This window comes from Pleurodeles waltl, chromosome 1_2, assembly GCF_031143425.1.
Source record: "Pleurodeles waltl isolate 20211129_DDA chromosome 1_2, aPleWal1.hap1.20221129, whole genome shotgun sequence".
Classification (NCBI taxonomy): Eukaryota; Metazoa; Chordata; class Amphibia; order Caudata; family Salamandridae; genus Pleurodeles; species Pleurodeles waltl.
The window spans coordinates 337,756,751-337,775,986 of NC_090437.1; the positions used below are offsets into that span (position 1 = coordinate 337,756,751).

The 19,236-nt window shown below is 40.5% G+C and overlaps 1 protein-coding gene across 1 annotated transcript in view; it reads left to right on the forward strand.

Annotated features, from left to right (window-relative positions):
- Nucleotides 1-18,321, forward strand: part of HAUS6 (HAUS augmin like complex subunit 6) — a 356,865-nt gene extending 338,544 nt beyond the window's left edge. Inside the window, exons 20-21 of the mRNA XM_069239436.1 lie at nt 175-896; nt 18,162-18,321. Coding sequence (XP_069095537.1) covers nt 175-896; nt 18,162-18,187 — 748 coding nt within the window. The 3' untranslated portion in view covers nt 18,188-18,321. The remainder of the gene's footprint in view (nt 1-174; nt 897-18,161) is intronic.
- Nucleotides 18,322-19,236: the final 915 nt, after the last annotated feature.

A 19,236-nucleotide genomic window follows, 5' to 3' on the forward strand; every position in this document is an offset into this window, starting at 1 on the left:
TTTTACCAATCTGGTTCTTATTTGTTAAACCCCATTGACTCTCTTAAAACCAACTTCTTTCGACTTTGTTAAATCTGTACCTTGTGTTATCAGTAGTTGTTCAAGTTGATGGATGTGGAGTGTTTGGAATAACAATAAGACAAATAAAACAACAATTTCTCTTTCAATCCACAGTCTTAATGAAATTAAAACAGTGGAACATAGAGTGTTGCCTCAAGAGCACCACATCCAGCCAAGAATCTTGGAAATTGTTGCAGATGCTCAACTAGCAGACAAGGACAAACTTCCATCTTCATTCAGTCAAGTAAATGACTCTGAACGCTCAACTTTGTCTTGGGATTCTTCGCAGTGGATGGGAATCTGTGATGGTTCTGACAGCCAGGAAGTTATAGAGTTTAGCATTACTCATAAGACTCCTCAGGAAGAACATGCATGCAGGAGTCTTAACACCTTTAAAAGAATAGAGATTGAAAAGACAGGAGAAAAAGAAAATAACCACAACAGAGATGATTACCTAATGGACAGCAAAGCACTTACAAATATGGTAGGCCGACCAGACAAAATGGAGATACAGGCGATTCGCAATAGGTTGGAGGAACTGAAAAGAAACATGAAAAAAGTTTCACTTGAAGTTGAAGACTTGTACCAATCCCCTGACAGAAAATTTATGAAGCGGAGATCAGTATCATGTGCTTCGCTTCAGGGTATTCAAAAAAGGGAAACATTCAGTCCTGTAGAAAGCAAGCTCACATTGGACTTGGATTATTTAGAAAAAACTCCACCCAGATCACTGGTTGAAAGAAAACACAAAATTCCTCCACTCTCTACCATTTTAACATTTGATGAGTCTTTTACTTCAATTGAACATGAAGACCTGCCTGTGATAGAACTGCAAGGTTGGTATTTTTGTAACTTGTTTATTAACTGGAAAACCAAGAACTCAGACTTAGCTAGTTCTGTAATACCTTTTTCATACTGAATTATTTTTCTAAACAGGTAACTATGGTGATTAAATTTTATCTTATACAGGTACCCAACTGATTTTTTAGTCTCTACCATGTGGGTATTTGAAAACCAGATTTTTTAAGTTTCACATTAACTTAGCCAAGTATTTGAGCTTGCTCCTTCGTGGTAGGTCTGCTGTGAATCATTACCAGATGGGTTGGTGTTGCTTAACTTCTAGCATGTTTTGACTTAGGGTTGGTATATAACAAGTAACCACTGAAATTGCATTGCTTTTATTGGTACTTGGCAAGAACTGAGTACTGCCTAGTCATGTAAAAAAAAAAAATCAACAACAAACAAAATGAACTGTTGCATTTAACACCATTACTGTTATCTTGTATCAGGCTGACATTTGTTCCACCATATTACCAAAAATCATTTAATGTTGACCACATGATGATCTGTTGCTGCAGTACTGTATTTAATTGGAAATATCACTGTGGTTCTGACATTCTTCTGTGTTTATTAAGACCTCCCCTAAATTAATAAATTGGTTCCCTCACCCTTTAACGTAGTCCATACACTTTAGCCAGACTGCATGTTCCGATCTCCAGCACCTGGCTATCTGTTTACAATAAGTATACCCTTTCTTATCAGTGCTGCTTCGCTCCCTCCACTGCCAATATACTCAATCACCTCGAGCATTGTTACATTCAGTAAAAATGGTGTGGATCGTCCTAAGAAAGTAGATATAGCGTGAATGGCATTAGTTTTGTAAGTCTGTTGTCATAAAGCTGTGTCCGCACCACATCTGGTGCGGTTAGGTAGATTTGATCTTCCCATTTAGCATGACCACCTTGGAGTGAGATAAATTCTGTATAGTCACTTAAGCTGCACTACATGCAGTCTGGCAAAAATTGCAAGTTTACAGAGTGCCAACAGTGAGTCCTTTCAATGTATTTTATCAAAGGGCCTCAGATTTTCCTCCCATTGGGCCCTTGGGCCAACAAAGTATGCTTTGCTATAAAAGATCTATAACACTTTGATATTCCACCGTGGACAAGAGGTTCACTTGTCTGATGGGCTTCCAATGGGCTAAATCCTGGTAGTTGCACCAGTTGGGACCAATAGTATCAGAATGCATTAGACAGTTTTTCAGTTTTCGCAGAAAATAGTTTCCTTCTCAGATATCCCCCAACGATGTAATCAGATTTTTCCCCAGTCCATTTATCCTTGCTCTATTCTCCAAGTAAGTACCATGCCCCAACTAGGTTTTCTATGTTAACCTACCCTTGCATTCCATCCAAAACAATGCCTTCTTCCAGCAACTTATTGCAACCCTAGGGTGTTGGGGGAATGGTTCTTGGGATCAGTGCACCACAAAGGAGTTTCAGTATTTGATTTGTTACTCAATACTGAGCCTTCCTATCTCCAAATAACCATTGTGTATTAGTCATTTGGGTGTCCCATTAATGCAGACTCATGTCTACCATTCCTACTCTCCCTTCAATAGAGTTGAACACATTTATCAAAACAGTTCGCAACCTACTTGCACAAAGAAAAGTATTGGTATTTAATTTTATCTGCTCATGAAATTGAGTAGGGATTTCAAGAGTAATTCTGGAGTACAGAATTTTGGGCAATAAAATATTCTTATATAATACTGCCTTGCACAGTAAGATAATAGTCTGCTTCAACTTGCTTTTTTTTGTAAAATATTTGCCCAGGAAGCCAAGAGGATAACCAGGATTGAAGAAATGTCTCGGGGGGGAGCCCTCTATGCCTTCTGGGAAGCCCAAAAGTCACAGGTTGTTCCTTTGTGCTCTGTTCTCTGCATTCTCCACACGTTCCTCTGGTGTTTTGACAGAGTAGGGTAGATGGGACACCCTCATCCTGAGTTTACATTGTGTCCTCCAAGATGCAGACTCCTCCCTCTGTCCCTTTCACACTGTCAGCTCAATTTTGTAAGTGGTGGCATAGAAGGGTGAAGTTTATTCTTACCTCTTAGAGTGTGGCACATGATTTTTGGATTGCCTGGAGGATGAAGTCTGTGCTGTGGGGAGTGGTGAAAGGTGTGGCCAAGGTAGACTTGGTGGCTGCCAAAGAGGATTAAATAAAATGCTTTATTTTAGTGTGGGAGTCATAGTCCACGTCCCAAAGCCCTGGAGGAGGCCTGGCACTGTACCGCCTAGCGGGTAGTGGTCCCCGTTGTGATGGGGAATGGCCATTGTCTTGTTACCGGCTCAGTTTGCCTGCAGCACTCACCCTTGGTAGCCCTCGCTGGCGGTGGTGCAGCGGGGGCCCAAAGCTGGCTTCTTTAGTTGCTATGAGGCAGGCTGTCTTTGCCCAAAGACCTTCACAGGGCCAGATGCACGGTTTACTTAGGCTGTGGTTCTTTGGCCCAGTGGTCTGCTTCCCAAAGCTCTGGTCTGTCTTGGGTAAAGTGGCTGGTGTCACCCCCATCCATACCGCAGGATATGGGTTGTCTCACTCTTCTTGGGGTGGTGGGTCTGCCACTGTCGTTTTTGGGACCGCTACACTGGCCACCCGGCTGCTTTTTTTGAGGCACCACAGCCTCTGACACTATCGACTTCTTTGAGCTGGAGTCTCTGGGGAAGTATTGTAGTGAGTTGGCTGTCTCCCCAGTTGTGTGCAACACCCCTGGCTTGATCATTGTGGCAAGGTAGGGGTCGAAAGCAGTAGAATGGGTCAGATTAGAGGACTGGGCTGCAGAGCTCTTCAGAAAGTTCCCGCCATGTTGGCCAGTAATTCGTAGTTTTTAACAGGTTTAGGGCAATATGAATCCCAAGATAATTGAAGACTGTGATTTGTGTAGACAATTGCATACTCCAGCCACATGATGTAGGATCAGCCAAAGGGAGAGAGGATTGATTTGCTCCTATTCACATGGAGTCTGGAGGCTTTCTACATATTATTCTATCATCTGCATTAGTGTGCCCATTTCAGGCAGTGTATGAAAGAGTGTGTCAACCACGTAGAAGGATATCCAGTCTTAAATGTCTACCTTCCATTAGAATCCGTATACCAGACTATCACCTCAAATTCCAGCGATTGAGAGGGCGAACAGCAGGGAGTAAGGTGACACCCCTGCCTAGTCTGTGAATCTTAAAGGGAAGTGAGAGAACCACATTGATGTGCACCATTGCCTGTTGAGGATCATAAGAACACATGAAATGACTTGAGGCCCACAATTAAATTTCTGGAGTATTTGAAACGTAAAGCATCTGTTCAGCAAGTCAAATGCCTTCTCGAAATCCATAAGCTAGAAAATTTGTGTATGCACATTAGAGCAGCCTGTACTCTTCTAATACAATGTGTAGTGCCCAGATTGTGCATGAAACGAATTTTGGTCTTGATTAACAATAGTATTGGTGACTTCAGCAAGCTGGTTAGCAAGAACTTTTGCTGGGGCTTTGCTTCATCATAAAGTGCGCACTGATGGTACAACTGGCCTTACCAGTTTGGTTGGAACGGATATTATGGCTAAAGTTGGCAGTGTTTTGGACTTGTGTGCCCTCCCCACCATAGTTAACAAATGGGGTAAAATCATAGAAGACGTAGACCATTTGGATGAGGCATTTTGCCTGCATGCATATCCGATTGTGTTGGAGATTACATCATCTTAGAGAGAGTATGGCGCCTTTACCTTGGTTAGGTAGTCTGTCATGGTGGTCTTGTACTAGTGGAGACATTATCTCCCTGACTGATAGAGGATGGGCTTTATAAATGAGGCAGTAATACTCCACAGATACATCTGGAAATTCATTTACATCCGTTTTCAATGCTTTAGATGTGTCACGAACACCCAAACTGTCTTTGCGCTCCCCACTGTGAGCTTTGAGCCACTGTAAGAGGTTGCCAGACTTATCCCCCAAATTCACACAATTTCCTCTTACATCCGTCAGCCGTGCCTTATCCATTGCTAGTTATTTGAGTGATGCTATATCTGTTTCAAGCTGTTTTAGGACTGTACTATATCCTGTAGATATGTGATCTTTTTCTAACTTGAGTATTCTCATCTCAAACTCAACTATCAACTCTTCTACATCTTAATTTTATGGGAGATGTATTTTGGCCCCTCCCCTCGTTATCGCTTTGAATGTTTTCCATATTATACAAATGGAAGAGAGTGACCCACAGTTTAGTTGAGAATAAGCTTGTATTTCAGCATGCAATTAATCAGCAAATTTATCTCCAGCAACCACCATATATTTAATTGCTGAAGATTGGGCATCCCTCGACCTACCCACAGTTCCAAGCAGTATTCCCTCATTTAAAAAAAAATCTTTGTGCTGCAATAGAATTTCTTGTGTACGCAGTTTTCTCTGCTGTGTGCAGACCCGAGAATAGTAAGGATGTGGTGTGCGGGCAGTCATAAAGAGCGACCTACCATTTTAGACGGGGCAAGAGGAGAAGAGTTGGGACCTGCTGGGTCTATCAAGATTTTATTTTTAAAACGTCATGCAATGTAGAATTTACTTGATCCTCTGTTACTAGTTAAAAGGTTGATAATTCAGAGCCTTAGGTTCATTGAAGTTAACCCTCAATTTATGTTTAGTTGGTGCTCACCCACAGCGCTTATCTCTGCAGATGTCCTGCAGTTTCTGGATATGATTGTTCTCTGGTCACCTCATACATGGTTGATTGCTTAGGTAGAGGGAAACTACACACTTGAATAATATAGTTTTGAATGAATATATAATGTAAAAGTGTAACCCTGAAAACGTTTATTTTGAACTTAGGTCTTTCAAACACATTCAAGAAGAATTTTTTGGTACACTTGTGTACAGATAACATGTAGCACATGTTTAAATCGCGGTAGACTCATTCTGTACCTACATTGGTTTTAACTGTGTTGGGAGAAATGCTAGACAATGGTAGCAGAATCCTGTTCTGTTACTAGAGTTAATTTTCAACTGGTGGTAATAATCAAGTAGCAAGATACTTTGTGCTGGAAAACAAAGAAGAAGCAGAAATGCTCAGTATAGAGAGGCAACGTTTTATTCCATAGAAAGCAAGAGAAGGATGAGAGAGGGTGAATTAATCCTCATGGAAGAGGCAGGGTTGTATTATTCGCTATGGCATAGAAGAGTGGAATATTCAGACACTGCATTATTATATAAGAACTGTTGAGTAGTGTGATGCTACAATACGCCATATACACAGACCAGAAGATGGATGGAGGAGGGTAGACTGCAGAAGTCTATATTGAGTAAAAGTATTGAATGCAAGGACCCTGCATTGATCCTTGCAGAAAAAGAAGTGTGGGCCAGGGAGAGTCTGCATTATTTTCTATAAAAGAGAAGGTGGACTAGGGAAAGAGTGCATCATCCTCTGCAGAGCAGAATGGTGACAGGCTAGCTAATTCATTCACCAGAGAACAGGAGAAAGGTGGCATAGATAGAATCTGCATTACCTACTATGGAAGAAGCATTACTGTGGCGTAGGGGAAGGTTGCGCTATTCAGATAGAACAGGGAAAAGCTCAAATGCATCCCAAATTTGGTATGCAGTCTCAAATGCAACTTGATCCACTTCCTGTCTGCCACAACTTGTCTCCCGGGTTGCTGTGATGGTTACCTCTCCAGTCTGATTAGTCACCTCTTTCTCCTCCGTATATTTTGATGTGGCGTAAATGACAATGACTTAAAGCATAATTTTTTTTTTTTTAAATGAACAGGTATCACTTGCAGAAGAAAATGGCAATATACTCTAGAACAAATCTGTACATATTGAAAACCTGGGATACCAACACAGTAGAAGACGCCTTGTGCCCAAAATAACAGGGAGATTGAACAATTAATTGGAGTGACATCAATCACCTCAATTCTCTCTGCAAACGGAAATGTACATCTTGAAGGTGTCCCCTTAGTTCTCAGCAGAAAATTCCTCAGCAAGTTCGAGTCCTCTAAATTAAGTATAGTCATTCAGCAGTCTGGGCTGCCTGAAATGTCATCCCTTTCGAGTATGCTACCCACTCTTAGCTACTTAGTTTCTAATAGGGGGATACTGGCAATGCTATGTTATATCATTATATAAGAGAAGTAAAAATCTACATTTTTACTCCTTTGTATTACTAGAAGTGCCAGAAACATTTGCTGTTCGCCACGTCTTGTTTAATGATCTTAAGCAATCAGTTTTTCGTGGAGCCTTGTTAGTGCCGGTAAGGTCTCAGCAGATTAAGTGCTACTGTAAAACGTGTATAGCCAAGTAGCCTGCAGATCACAAATCCTGGTCCTCTTGACTCAGCCCTTCATGCTTCTGAGATGGACACATGGAATACGCGTCAAAATAGATTTTCTGATAACAGGAGCAATTATATTAATTCTGTACCATAAATGGCGATTGTGTGTGTGTTTTTTTTGTTGTTTTTTTTTTTTACTAAGGCTCAGGTTACAGTCCCAGCAAACGCCACTGTGACTGATCTACTGGCAAATGCATGTTTTTGGGTGTCTTTTCTCCTACGCGTTTACTTGGACGGGCAACACGTATTTTTAAAGGATAATGACAGGAGCTTATGTTTCTTTTTTTTCTCACTAGTTACTGACAAACTGATTTCGGGACAAACTGCTCCTTTCTAGGGCAGTGGGAGGGAAAACACACTTAAATCGAGAAACGTATACTTGTAAAGCGGCTTTTTCCTTTTCCATCTTTCGAAAGAAGACATGCTGCCGTCAGTTTTTTTGACGTAGTTTCAGTATTTGTAGTTTGAAATGAAACCGATCTGCTGGGAAAAGTTGTACTTAAGAAATTGATGAAGAGACTGCTTTCATCATTAAGTTTAATTACTTGTAAGTGCGCTCATTGTCTGCGCAGTCTCAAGGGAGAAGCAGGGTGGCGATGCAGGCCTGCGGCCTAAAGAGAACTGTGGTTCCAAGTGAAATCTTTAGAATTCCTTCTCAAAATTCATGATGCTTTTTTCCAGAAGAGTGGCCACTTTGCTAGTGCGTTAGTTATGAGAGCCTGCTGAATGGGTCCTGTGGGTGTCAAGTTCCTTATCCATAACACCGAAGAATAGCCACCCAACAAGGCGGCTCTTGGAGGGTTTTACATAGGGCACCTACACTTTGATTAGCGCCTACGCACCCACAACTGCAATCAGAGTGTAAGAAAGGTCTCCTACTAAGCCCATCAGCAAGCATGGTTATCAGGCTTCGCTTTTGTAACCACCATGGCAAATGATTTCTGTAATAGAATTGCTGCCATTTTGTACCCTCTCACAAATACAAGGTTAAATACTCCATCAAATTCATAACACCCCAACAAACCACACTTGGACCCCAGTAAATTAGTTTCTTTCAATAACCGTGTATATGTAAAATAGTGTTTTGCATACTGTATCAGTTCTCCCCTCATCAACGTATCTAGGAGTAGATTCACGTTCCAGATAATACCGTAGCAATCAGTATTACCTTATTGTATTTTGTTTATAAACGGATTGCTTGAAGTCCTTTGCTAGCTAATCTATCGGATTTTAAACAGTTCTTACTTTTTGTTAAGCAAATGTTCGGAACACCCCAGCTCCATTCCCTCATTTTACTTTCAACCCCGAAGCATCAGTCACCCTGAACAACTTCAATAATCTTTGGAATTAAATAGGTTGAGTTTCCTCCTGTATCTATTTAAACCTGTATAGCGTGCCCATTTTGTTAGGCATGGCCTCCCTTAGCCCAGAGTGTTAATAGTTACAACCTACTCTTAACCCACCTTCCAGAGTCGAAGTACAAGCTTGTCGCAAAATGCACTTGGTTGCAGATAGTCTTGGCTGCTCCTCTGCCATTCTCTTCTTTAGCCACTTTGCAATGTCCATCCCTTGCTGTCTTTGCACTTAACGGTTTCTCCTGGACTGTCACTTGGGAAGTGCCTTTTGCGTGAATCAGTCTAGTGGAGCTACTTCCTGTCCTACCCAGTCCCATGCAGATTCAGGATACCAAAGAAGTAGGACGAATCATGCAACATAACTTTCAGTTTTGCATGGTACAGGATCTTGGATCCAGCTTTATTGCTCTCAGGTTTTTGCTCGATTCCAATACTGTCGAAATTATCAACTCTGTAACCCACTGCACTACCCATTGTTCAATGAAGTAATCTCTACTCAAGCCTTCACCTCATTCAGGTATGCCTACTTTTCGCAGGTGGTGGCACTTGCACATTCCTTCTGCCGATGTGACTCATTTGGCTACATTACATACTTTGTGGTGCAGCGAGGAGATGTCTGTAGCCACTTATCCAGTTTTCAAATCAATCAGTAGACAAGTCTCCTGTAGAACGTCTGTTGAGGATAGTGATTGTGCTACATCTTCTGGCATTTCTGATTGAGTAATGGATTGTGGGGGTGTAGTACGAGGATCCTTACTAATTGCACTATCTCTGTCTGTACTTGATGTTTTTGTATTGTTCTTCCATGGGGCCAGTTTGCAACATATTGGCACATGTATTGCAGAATCACTCGCTTTTAATTCTTCTAATGTGGGCTTATTTTTTGTTGCAGACAAGGTCTCCGTGTATTTACAGCAGATTAGGGCTGCAGAAAATATCTTGCCGTGGTGAACCTCTGCACATGTAGTCCCTCTTGTGCATACAGACGCAGAGATGTGCAAGGCAGGTTTTTATGACATAACTCTAGAATCTCATACATAAATATTGCTCATAGAGCCATGTGCACCTCCCCTTGGCTAGTCACTGATTTATGCACATTAATTTCCTCGCACCATAGAGCCTACTCTGTGCAATCCTCAACAATGGGCCAGTTGTATGCCTTAAGGCAAACTTTACATTTTATACCTGATCCTAGCACCAGATGTGCGCAAATGTTCTTGGGAAACCCAACTCTATCCTTCAATTTCTGGAAAAGCCTTGACACTGCTTAGAATGATTCCTTCTCCAGCACTAGATGTTTCATATATTCACACGCTTGAATCATTCCCCATTGTCAGGCTGGGAATCACGGGTAATCTTAAATAGCACTAAAGAAAGTTAAAATAGTCATAGGCTTCAACAATCATGTTTGTTTAGTAGCCATCCATCTAATTTGAAGCAATTCAGACTTCAGCGTTTGAAGTTGAAGTCCAGCCTCTCCTACTCTCCTACAGACTGCTATAGCTTAGATTGTTATAGCACATCCTATGTGATGATGTTCCCAAAGGAGAGCGTTGCTTTAACCTCTCAGTGCCCTTACCCTGATACTTATTATGGTCTTTCCTGGGCTTGACGCAACAATGCTTTCAGAGTACTGATAGTCGTTTTAAGGTAAATTCCTTTTTTGTGGGTAAGGGTAACTCCTTTTCTCTGCCAGCAACTGTTAATGTAATCATTATCGACAGGAGAAACTCTTTATTCAAAGCTTTTTTTCTACCTGTGGTCAGAAAATGATTTATAATGATTATCCAAATGGACATTACATTACTGCCTTTATTTTACAGCACTTGTAATGTGATATGTATAAGACGTTTTCTTCCAAGGTTAGGAAGCACAGGGTAAAGAGGTTGGCACTGTATCTGTGTCTAAAATGTAATATTCTCCTAAGAAGGATGATCCCTCACCTTGGGGTGATTTATTGAAAAGTGCTCCACCAAAGGCAGTGCATAAGAGACATGTAGAGTTTCCAGAACTGGAATTGCTTCCTAAAGAAGCTGCAGCCAACACCTTAAAGAAACAATATGAGGATTCCTCAGAAAAATACTCCAGAAGAGAACACCTCTCTGCGCAAAAAAATGCACAAAAATCACGTTCCTATGAAAAACCTTCATTCAAGCAGAAAAGCCCTTCGCCATTGACAATAGTGTCATCAGACCAAGGCCCAATGATATTAAAGATGTCATGAGTGCCATAATTTGTGGGTAATTAGCAGTGCATGGCGAGGACGCGAGTTCTAGTTACCTTAGGGCACGAGTCATAGTTTAGATAACTAACTATAACTGGTGAATTTCTAAGTTTTTGTACGTTTAAAATGTGAGCCAAACTATAATGTCTCCGTAACCTTTTGTTTTTTCAGTGGATTTCTGTTTTTTTTTAACATATAGTAATTTTCATTACTATACGTTAATCCAATGACTGCTGCGCACGGCCTTTGGCCTTGCACATTGGCAGTTAACCACAGGGCCTGCCTGACATGTGGCAAGCCCTTTGGCCAACCCCCTATAAGCACCCAACCTTAAACCGTGCATGGCCTTCACCCATGTGCACTGGAGGTTGCCTGCAAGACCTGACTTGCAGCCAGACCCTGTGGCCAACCTCCCTAATCGGCCAACCCCATGCTGCGCATTGCCCTTTGGCTGTGTGCGGCGGGAGTTGTCCGTGGCCTCTCTGGATGTTAGAATAGGAGTGAGAAGGTGTTTCTGGGGTGAGAGTGCGTACATCAGTGTTTTACAGGGTGTGTCGGTGTGTGAGTGGGTGCATGAGGGTACCTGTGGGTCTGAGTGGGTGTGTGACGGACGGACTGAGTGGGTGTGTGAATGGGTGCGTAACTGAGTGGGTGCATGAGGATCTGACTGGGGTTGAGTGAATGTGGGTCTGTGAGTGGGTGCATGAGGGTCTGAATGGTTCTTAAAGTGAGGTGGTGCATGAGTGGGTCTTTTGGGTGTGTGAGGGTGTGAGTTTGAGAAATTGATGGAAAAAGAGACAAAAAGTAAGTGAGAGGTAGAGTTTTTTTTTTTTTTTTTTTTCAGGCTCTGATGTCTGATATACTTAGAATGAGATATTTGGGAACAATTTTAAAGAAAAAATGTATTTATTTAATTAAAAAAAAAAAAAACGAAAACTTTTTTTAATTTAAAAACAGAAGCAAGTCCAGCTGGACTCAAACACCCAATGCTCAGTGTGAAGATCTGTGATCTTCACACTAAGCTATGTTTTTTGCATCCCCTTCGGTCCCTACATATTTTTCATTTCTTTTTTTGTTTTACATTTTGTGAATAAAAAGCCCCTTATGGGCTGTCACTGCAGAGGAAGCCTTAAGGCTTCCCTGGCGGTAACATTGCTTCAGCAAGCACGGAGCGGCTTATAGCTAATACTATTTGTTCCAGTTTTCTTTTCTTCACACTATTCTGTGGCAGTTTTTGGATTGGTAACCTTATTTACCACCTCTGCTTGGACCAGTAATATTGTGTTCCCTATGTAACCCAGTTATAAATGCACTTGGAATATACTCCAAATTGTTCTACATCTAGTTTCTCCTTAGAAGTTTGCTTTGGACCTTGCCATTGCTTCAATGTTAGTTTATGTTAATACAGATTGAGTTGCTCGAGTTGTCTCCCTGTTGAGCAATTCCATAGGCCGCTTTCCTTACATGTATTTTAGTCAAACGTTCTGATGATGAGACCAGTTATGATAACCATGTGGGCTGAAACGCCAGCAAAATTCTCTATTTGCAATATGGACTATTTTTTTTTGGATTAGGCATATTTATTAACTGTATATGGCCCCTACAGAATGATGAGATGTACAACACGTTCAAGGTAGCCTGTTGGTACTTCATTTATATTCAGTTGAAATAATACATTATGACCTTACAATTTGCACTGCGCAGTCACCATTTTTATTTAAAGAATTTTTGCAGGTACATAATAACAAATGAAAAATAATTGAAAGATAAATCAATCGATATCTGGTTACAAAATGATTCATACAAACAAGGGATAGCCTATTCCTGAGTAGAGGAAAGTCAGTCTAACATAGATAGAGCCAGTATGGATAACTGTATTTGTATTTCCCACATAGACAGTGCCACAGCCCTTTATTCTAAAGGCGAATCTCTACTCATTCCCCAGATACCCTTAAATTTCCTTGTTGCACCGTTACGTTAAGCATATAGTTGTTCCTTGAAGCGTACGATTTTCATTTTACTCTCCTAAGCCTCAAACGATGGTGATACTGGTGCCTTCCAAGCCTGAAGAATGAATGATTTGGCAGTCAAGGAAGCGATAAACAGGATTTGTTTTGGACGGTCGATTAGCCAGCATGGATGGAGATGCCAACCAGTCCTCCGGTTGGGACCTGGGGGAAGAGAAACCCGTACTTCAGAATAATCCACTGAAAATCTCTCCCAGTATTTTGCCAGCTTTGGACATGTAAAGCATAGGTGCAGCCAGTCCCCCCTGATTACACCTAAAGCGCGGACAAAGCCCGGACACTGCCGAAAATGCTTCCGTTATTCAAGCTGGAGTGTAATAACAGCATCCATTTAGAGTAAAATGTTTTCTTTTTTTTTATTTAAAAAAAATATATATATTCTTATTTTTTTTAGAAAAAAAGATTCGCACCCTTTATCCCCTTGTAAAATAGATTATTATAGTTCCTCCACAACTGTGGATCTATCTTACTTCCCGTTGTCTTTTCAAATTTCATCAAAAAGCAGGTGCTGATTCCAGATGAAGACTGGAGACTCATAATCTGTTACCAATTACCTGTAACCCACTGTTTTTTTCATAGAAAGCATGGGCAATTGTGAAATCAGATGGGTCTATTATTTTCTCAACTGTCTGCAGAAAATGTTGGATTTGAATATGAGAAAGTATAAGACTGTCAGGAATAGATGCTTCCTCTGTTTGACATTGAACCCATGTTTTAGTTTGGTCGCCTAATAAAAATCGGAAAAGCCAGCTGTTCCCACTTTCTGTTATGACTGGTTCTACTTAAGGCTCAATATCCCTGAATCATGGAGCAAGGTTGCCGGGTAAAAACTGGGGACTTGATATTTCTTATGGAATTGCAAAACCCTAAACTGGACTGCTATTGGGATTTTGTACCTAGTACAATTGGGAAGTCATGGTATCAAGAAAATAGGTAAGCTGTATACTGCTTTCTGCTAACATTTGCTTAAGAAAGTAGTTGAGGTCTAATTTGTACGATAAGGCAACTCTTATAGCTCAATCCAAGAAAGCGGCCTTAAAATATTTCCTGAAATGGGGTAGGGCTAACCCACCTTCATCAACCATTAGGTAAAGCGTGTCGAGCTGTATGTGAGCGGTTTTATTTGCCCAGATAAACTGACGGAGCATCACATCTACATCCTTGAAAAATCTTTGAGGAACTTTAATAATTACATTAGAAAAAATCAACAGGAATAGTGGAAGAATCATCATTTTGACGAGTGCCGCCTGCCCAATCGGTGTCAATGGACGAGCTTGTCATTTCTGCAAGAAACCCTGAGCTTTACTTAGAGTGGACATATAGGTAAGCTGATAAAGATTGGAAAAATTATGAAGCATAGATACCTAATTGGGCAAGAGAGTTAACTACGTCCGCATTGCAGAAGTAAGAATCATCAGTGCAATTAAACAGGAGAGCTTCCAACTTAGTATGGTTTATCCTATACCCACCCAAATCTGAAAAAAACCTTGATTTTCGCATAGGCCCTTTCTATATTCGAGGACTTGGCTAAAAGGTAGAGAATCATATCATCAGCAAACAGTTTCAATTTGGGTGCTTGAATAAGAGGTGGATGGATAGAACTATCTTGGCGGAGAGCGACTGCCAGGGGTTCTATTAAAAAAAAAGCTTGAAGAGCACTGGAGAGAGAGGACAACCCCTGGTGGCTACTCAGACAAACATGCAAAGTCCCTGCTATGCGTGTGTTGACTTACATCTGGCTTGAGCCTTAGAATACAAATTGCGAAGTACTTGGATGAATTGCATAGGGAAGTTAAACCGATCCAGGATCAAAAATAGAACCTACCATTGGACTAGATCAAATGCTTTCTCTGCATCTGGCATTATAATAGTAGCCCGGATATTGTTTTGGGAGTAGTAGTCAATGGTCTGTACTAAAAATTGATATTAATTGATATATGTCTGCCTGGAAGAAAGCCACACTGATCCTCATGGATTACCCCTTGGGCCACAGAGGCGGTTCTGACTGCCAAAATCTTAGACAGGAGTTTATAGTCCTGATTTAAGAAGCTAATCAGGCGATAAGAGTCTGATTTTTCTCGGGTGGCTTATCCTTTTTTGCGAAGCTTACAATGATGGCCCTTGTATAGGAGGCTGGTACATCCGCTCCATTGAGTATATTATTAAAAAGAGCAACCAAGAATTTTGCTATTTGACCTACAATGTTGTGTAAACCTTGGCCACAAGGCTGTCTTCCTCACAGACTTTCCCATTGGGTGAGGCAAGAATTTCCTCTTACTTCTGACAATGTGATGGACTCTAGTAATACAGCCTGTGATTCCTTGCTTAAAATTGGTAGATTAAGCATACTTAAGTATTGATTTATCTGTCCCACATTAGTTGGAAATGTGGAAGCATAAAGTTTTGAGTAATGGGACAGAAAAACCTCCTGTAGATCCTTAAAGTGCTGGTTCTCATAAAATATAGACTTTACTGTTAGGCCTTTTTCTCACGGACCATGCCAGAAGCTTTAATAGCTGGAAGCGAGTGTGCTGATTAACTATTTCGCGGGATATATAAAATCCCTCAGTTTATCCTGAGCCTCTTTTAGTCGGAGAACAGCCTCTGGATCATGGTTAGCCTGGTAAATCCTTGCTGCTTTATCAAGCTCCTGCTGAAGGCCAGAGGCTTTCTCCCTTACCAGTCTTGATAGGTAAGATTTCTAGGAAAAGTTTCACCCCTTGTAAAAGCTTTACAAGCTTCCCAGATATTGAATAAGGAGGTGGACCCTTTATTGTTATCTAAGGACTTGTTAACCAAAGTCTTAAAAATCGCAATCCACCCTTCAACTGCCAAAAGGAGTTTGTCAGAGCTCCATTGCGAACAATTGACCCACTCCCCTGGCATATCTAAAGTGATCTGGGGAACTGAGTGATCAGAGAAGGATTGGGCAAAACACTCGAGCTGCCCAAGGCCCTCTGAAAAGAAACAAGGATGTAGTCTATTCTAGAGGTGGTATTGGACCTTTTAGAGAAACAGGTAAATTCTAGTCTCTGAGGATGATCTGCCCTCCAGACATTGACTAACACCAAGTCACACATGAATTTCTCCAGAAAACGAGATGCTCTAGGTATGTTCTGTGACTTGTTCTCATGTGAAGTGTCAATCTGGGTATCGGGTATATTAAAATCTCCTTCTACAATGAGCAAGCCAGTAAGTGTAATCAAAACATTTTATAAGCCCTGAAAGGAGCTTGTTTCATCTTCAATGGGACCACTGTGCAGTCACAAAACTCATTATGTGGCTGTAATAATTTGTAATAATTTTAGAAATATTAAAAATATCATAATTGCAAAGTACTTGTATGGCTGTTGGGTTTTGTGAGGTCTATTTGGTGGGCTTATCAATTTCAAGTTATATTGACAATGTGAGCAATTATTGCTTGATTTAGCTTATATGCTGTAGCAGTACTCCTGCTGCTGACATGCTTCTGGTGGAATGTACTGTCACACTACTTGCCTGGGGACTCCTTGCTTTATTATGACAGAGGGTGATGCAGACTGCGATGCAGTGGGCAGTGCCATGCTTAGATTTGGTTTGGCTCTCGCCCAAGTGCACAAAGGTGATGAATAATTGATTGTTCGAGCTTAAATCCTTAGTTCTGTCAATGGGAGGCATTTTCAACATAAATTGAATGTTGTGCTCTCTACTGATGTCAAAGGATTTGGAAAAAGATAAACCACATTTTTCAGGTTACTTTAAGTGGAATTCTGAGTGTACTTTTCATGAACTGTTTGATTCTTTTAGAAAAGGAGAAAACATCACTCAACCCTGAAACTCGAAATGTATCCTAAATTCATTTTTATAGGTCAGTATTTTAGTCCCTCTAACAACTTGGAGTAGGGGGCAAGTGTAGTTGGTACGGTTTCACAAAAATAGCACTCAGTCCTGTGGACGGACACTTAACAATAACGCTAAATTGAAAACCAAATAATTGTGATCTGTTGGATAATGAGAAATGGTTGGACGGCGTCTCAGCTAGCACAAAGCCTTGCTTGAGTCCATTTTTATTATGTCTGATGTGTATTGCGCTGCGCCACTAATTACAAACCGTTTGTACTCTACACTTACTTTAAGGGACATTGGCTCAGGATACTTTAGCCCTTTACTGCCTATCTTTCGGCCATTTCTGAGACAGTTAATCACACCTTGGAACATCCCAGAGGGTGTTTTAGTTTCACATCTTTCTGTTAGCTGTGCTTCTGTCTTCACTTTAATGCATTACCTCACAAATCAGTGGTTGAGCTGGGTAGCACCGAGTAGTGAGCGGTGAAAATGGATGCTACAAGAAAAGAGTGATATAATTGCTGTAGCTCCATTTTTCAAACAACATTGCCCAAAATCCTTCCCCAGGTCTGCGATACCGCTCAATGACCGTTTATAAGCATGCAGTCAATTTTTGAATGATATTCTACTTACTCTTGAATTGTTTGTGTAACAAGATTGCTTCCACATTTATCTGTTTTTGAGCAACTCTGCAACACAGGGAAATGAGTGCTGAGAAATGCATCTGGAAAACGGATGCTGTGGGAAAGAAATTAGGTTTATGTGCCTTTGTCTCTCTTTGCTCCTTAGTACACAACAAGCATTAGAAAAGCCAATAGACTTAACATTTGTATGCCATGCACGTGCCTCATTCAAGCTTTAATTAGCCAATCTATTTGTAAGTCAAACATAAGTAATGTTGTAATTGACCTATTCTGACTGTTTTAGGGGAGTCTTTGTAAAGTATGTAACGATAGTCTCATTGTAGAAGCCCCGAGTGTCCTTTGTGGATTAACATAGCATTTTGTAATGGTGAAGTGTATAGGTGGAGCGATGAATAGTACACCTGATGGTAAAATAGAGCACATTGGGTGCTATATAGTTGTCAGGCCAACTGTTGAAAACCCAAAAAACGATCTTCTGCTAATTAAAGGGCTTGGATCAAGAGCATATCTCCTCTTGCTAGTACGTCTTACTGTACTTCAATAAATGCCTGCCTGTTCTTTACTGCCGTATTTAAAAAAAAGGCCTAAAATAAAGCAGTATCCATCTTGCCCAAACATCAAGATCAACCTTCTCATCAGCCTACAGAAATGTTGCGTATGTCTACCAAGGATTATGAATAATTGGGATTTAAATCATTTTATGTTACCATCACATCATTAATCATGCAATCGCCTTTCTGACCTCAAGGAACAATACTATAAAGGTGCATGACATCAGAACAAGCATTTTTCTGCTACTAGTACGTTTTTTTAAACTATAGTATAATTTGACAGTTTGTACTTTTTCCTTATACCCGTTTTCTTGTCTTTTTTTCAGAAGACGATCCTGATGACTTTTTATGAAAACCTAGCCACATGTACAGATGAAGCAGTTGGACACTTGATTGAAATATTTCAATTCTAATTTTAGCTAATTAAGTGCTTTGTACAGTATGTTAACAGACTAAATTGTAATTAAAAACTTTTTTTTATTAGCATATTGATGTCATTTCACTTTTCTTAATCATTTGGACTACATTTAAGTCTTGCAGATCCTTGTAATTTTTTATTTGATGGGCATCTGCAGCACATGCTGATGAAGGAGGGATTCTTAAATCTAAAACGTTGGTTGTAATCATTATGCAAACCTCGCCAATAGTTTACATGGACCTTTTTGTCAACGTAGAAAGACACCTAGGAGCAATCATTTACATACATTTCCATTAACAGTGAAGACCAATGAGTCTTCATAGAAACAACAGAATTAAAATGAGTTAAAATGATTTATTAACAAGAGTTACAGTAAGGTCATTAGGTATTTAGATTTAAGTAGCATTATTCCAAGTTTAGCTGATCGATAAGCCCATATTCCTAGATAAAGAAAAATAGAACATTATCAAGAACTCCACAAAGAATACAGAATATGCAACTTGTATGTTTCATAAAGGAAACCACTAATCTAAATTAAGCAAGTTTTGGTCGGAATGGGTCTCTGGTTGGACAAATAAGGTAAGTGTTTCTGATGAGAATGTATGAATGTTTATGCATTAAGCTTTTGCACACGGAGTAGAGAGCAGCAGAGGTAAGAAACGATTTTATCAGTTTGAAGTCTGCAAGCATCTCTAAGGAATACACAGTTATTATACAACAAGACACTTTTCAGCATTGCACCTTGTTCTCATGCTCAAGATCCAGTCATATTACTTCAGACTCTGTGGTAGATAATCATCCCTCTTTCTCAGGGCAACACAATGGTCCATGCAAGGCTATGTCCTTGCATTCTTACACTGGACAGACTGTCGCGAACATTCCGCTCTTGCTACAGGTCACTCCTCGAAACATCTTCCGATGAGAACCTCACTATCAGTCATCTAATACATAACAGTAAACTATGCACCGGCTAAAAAGGAGTC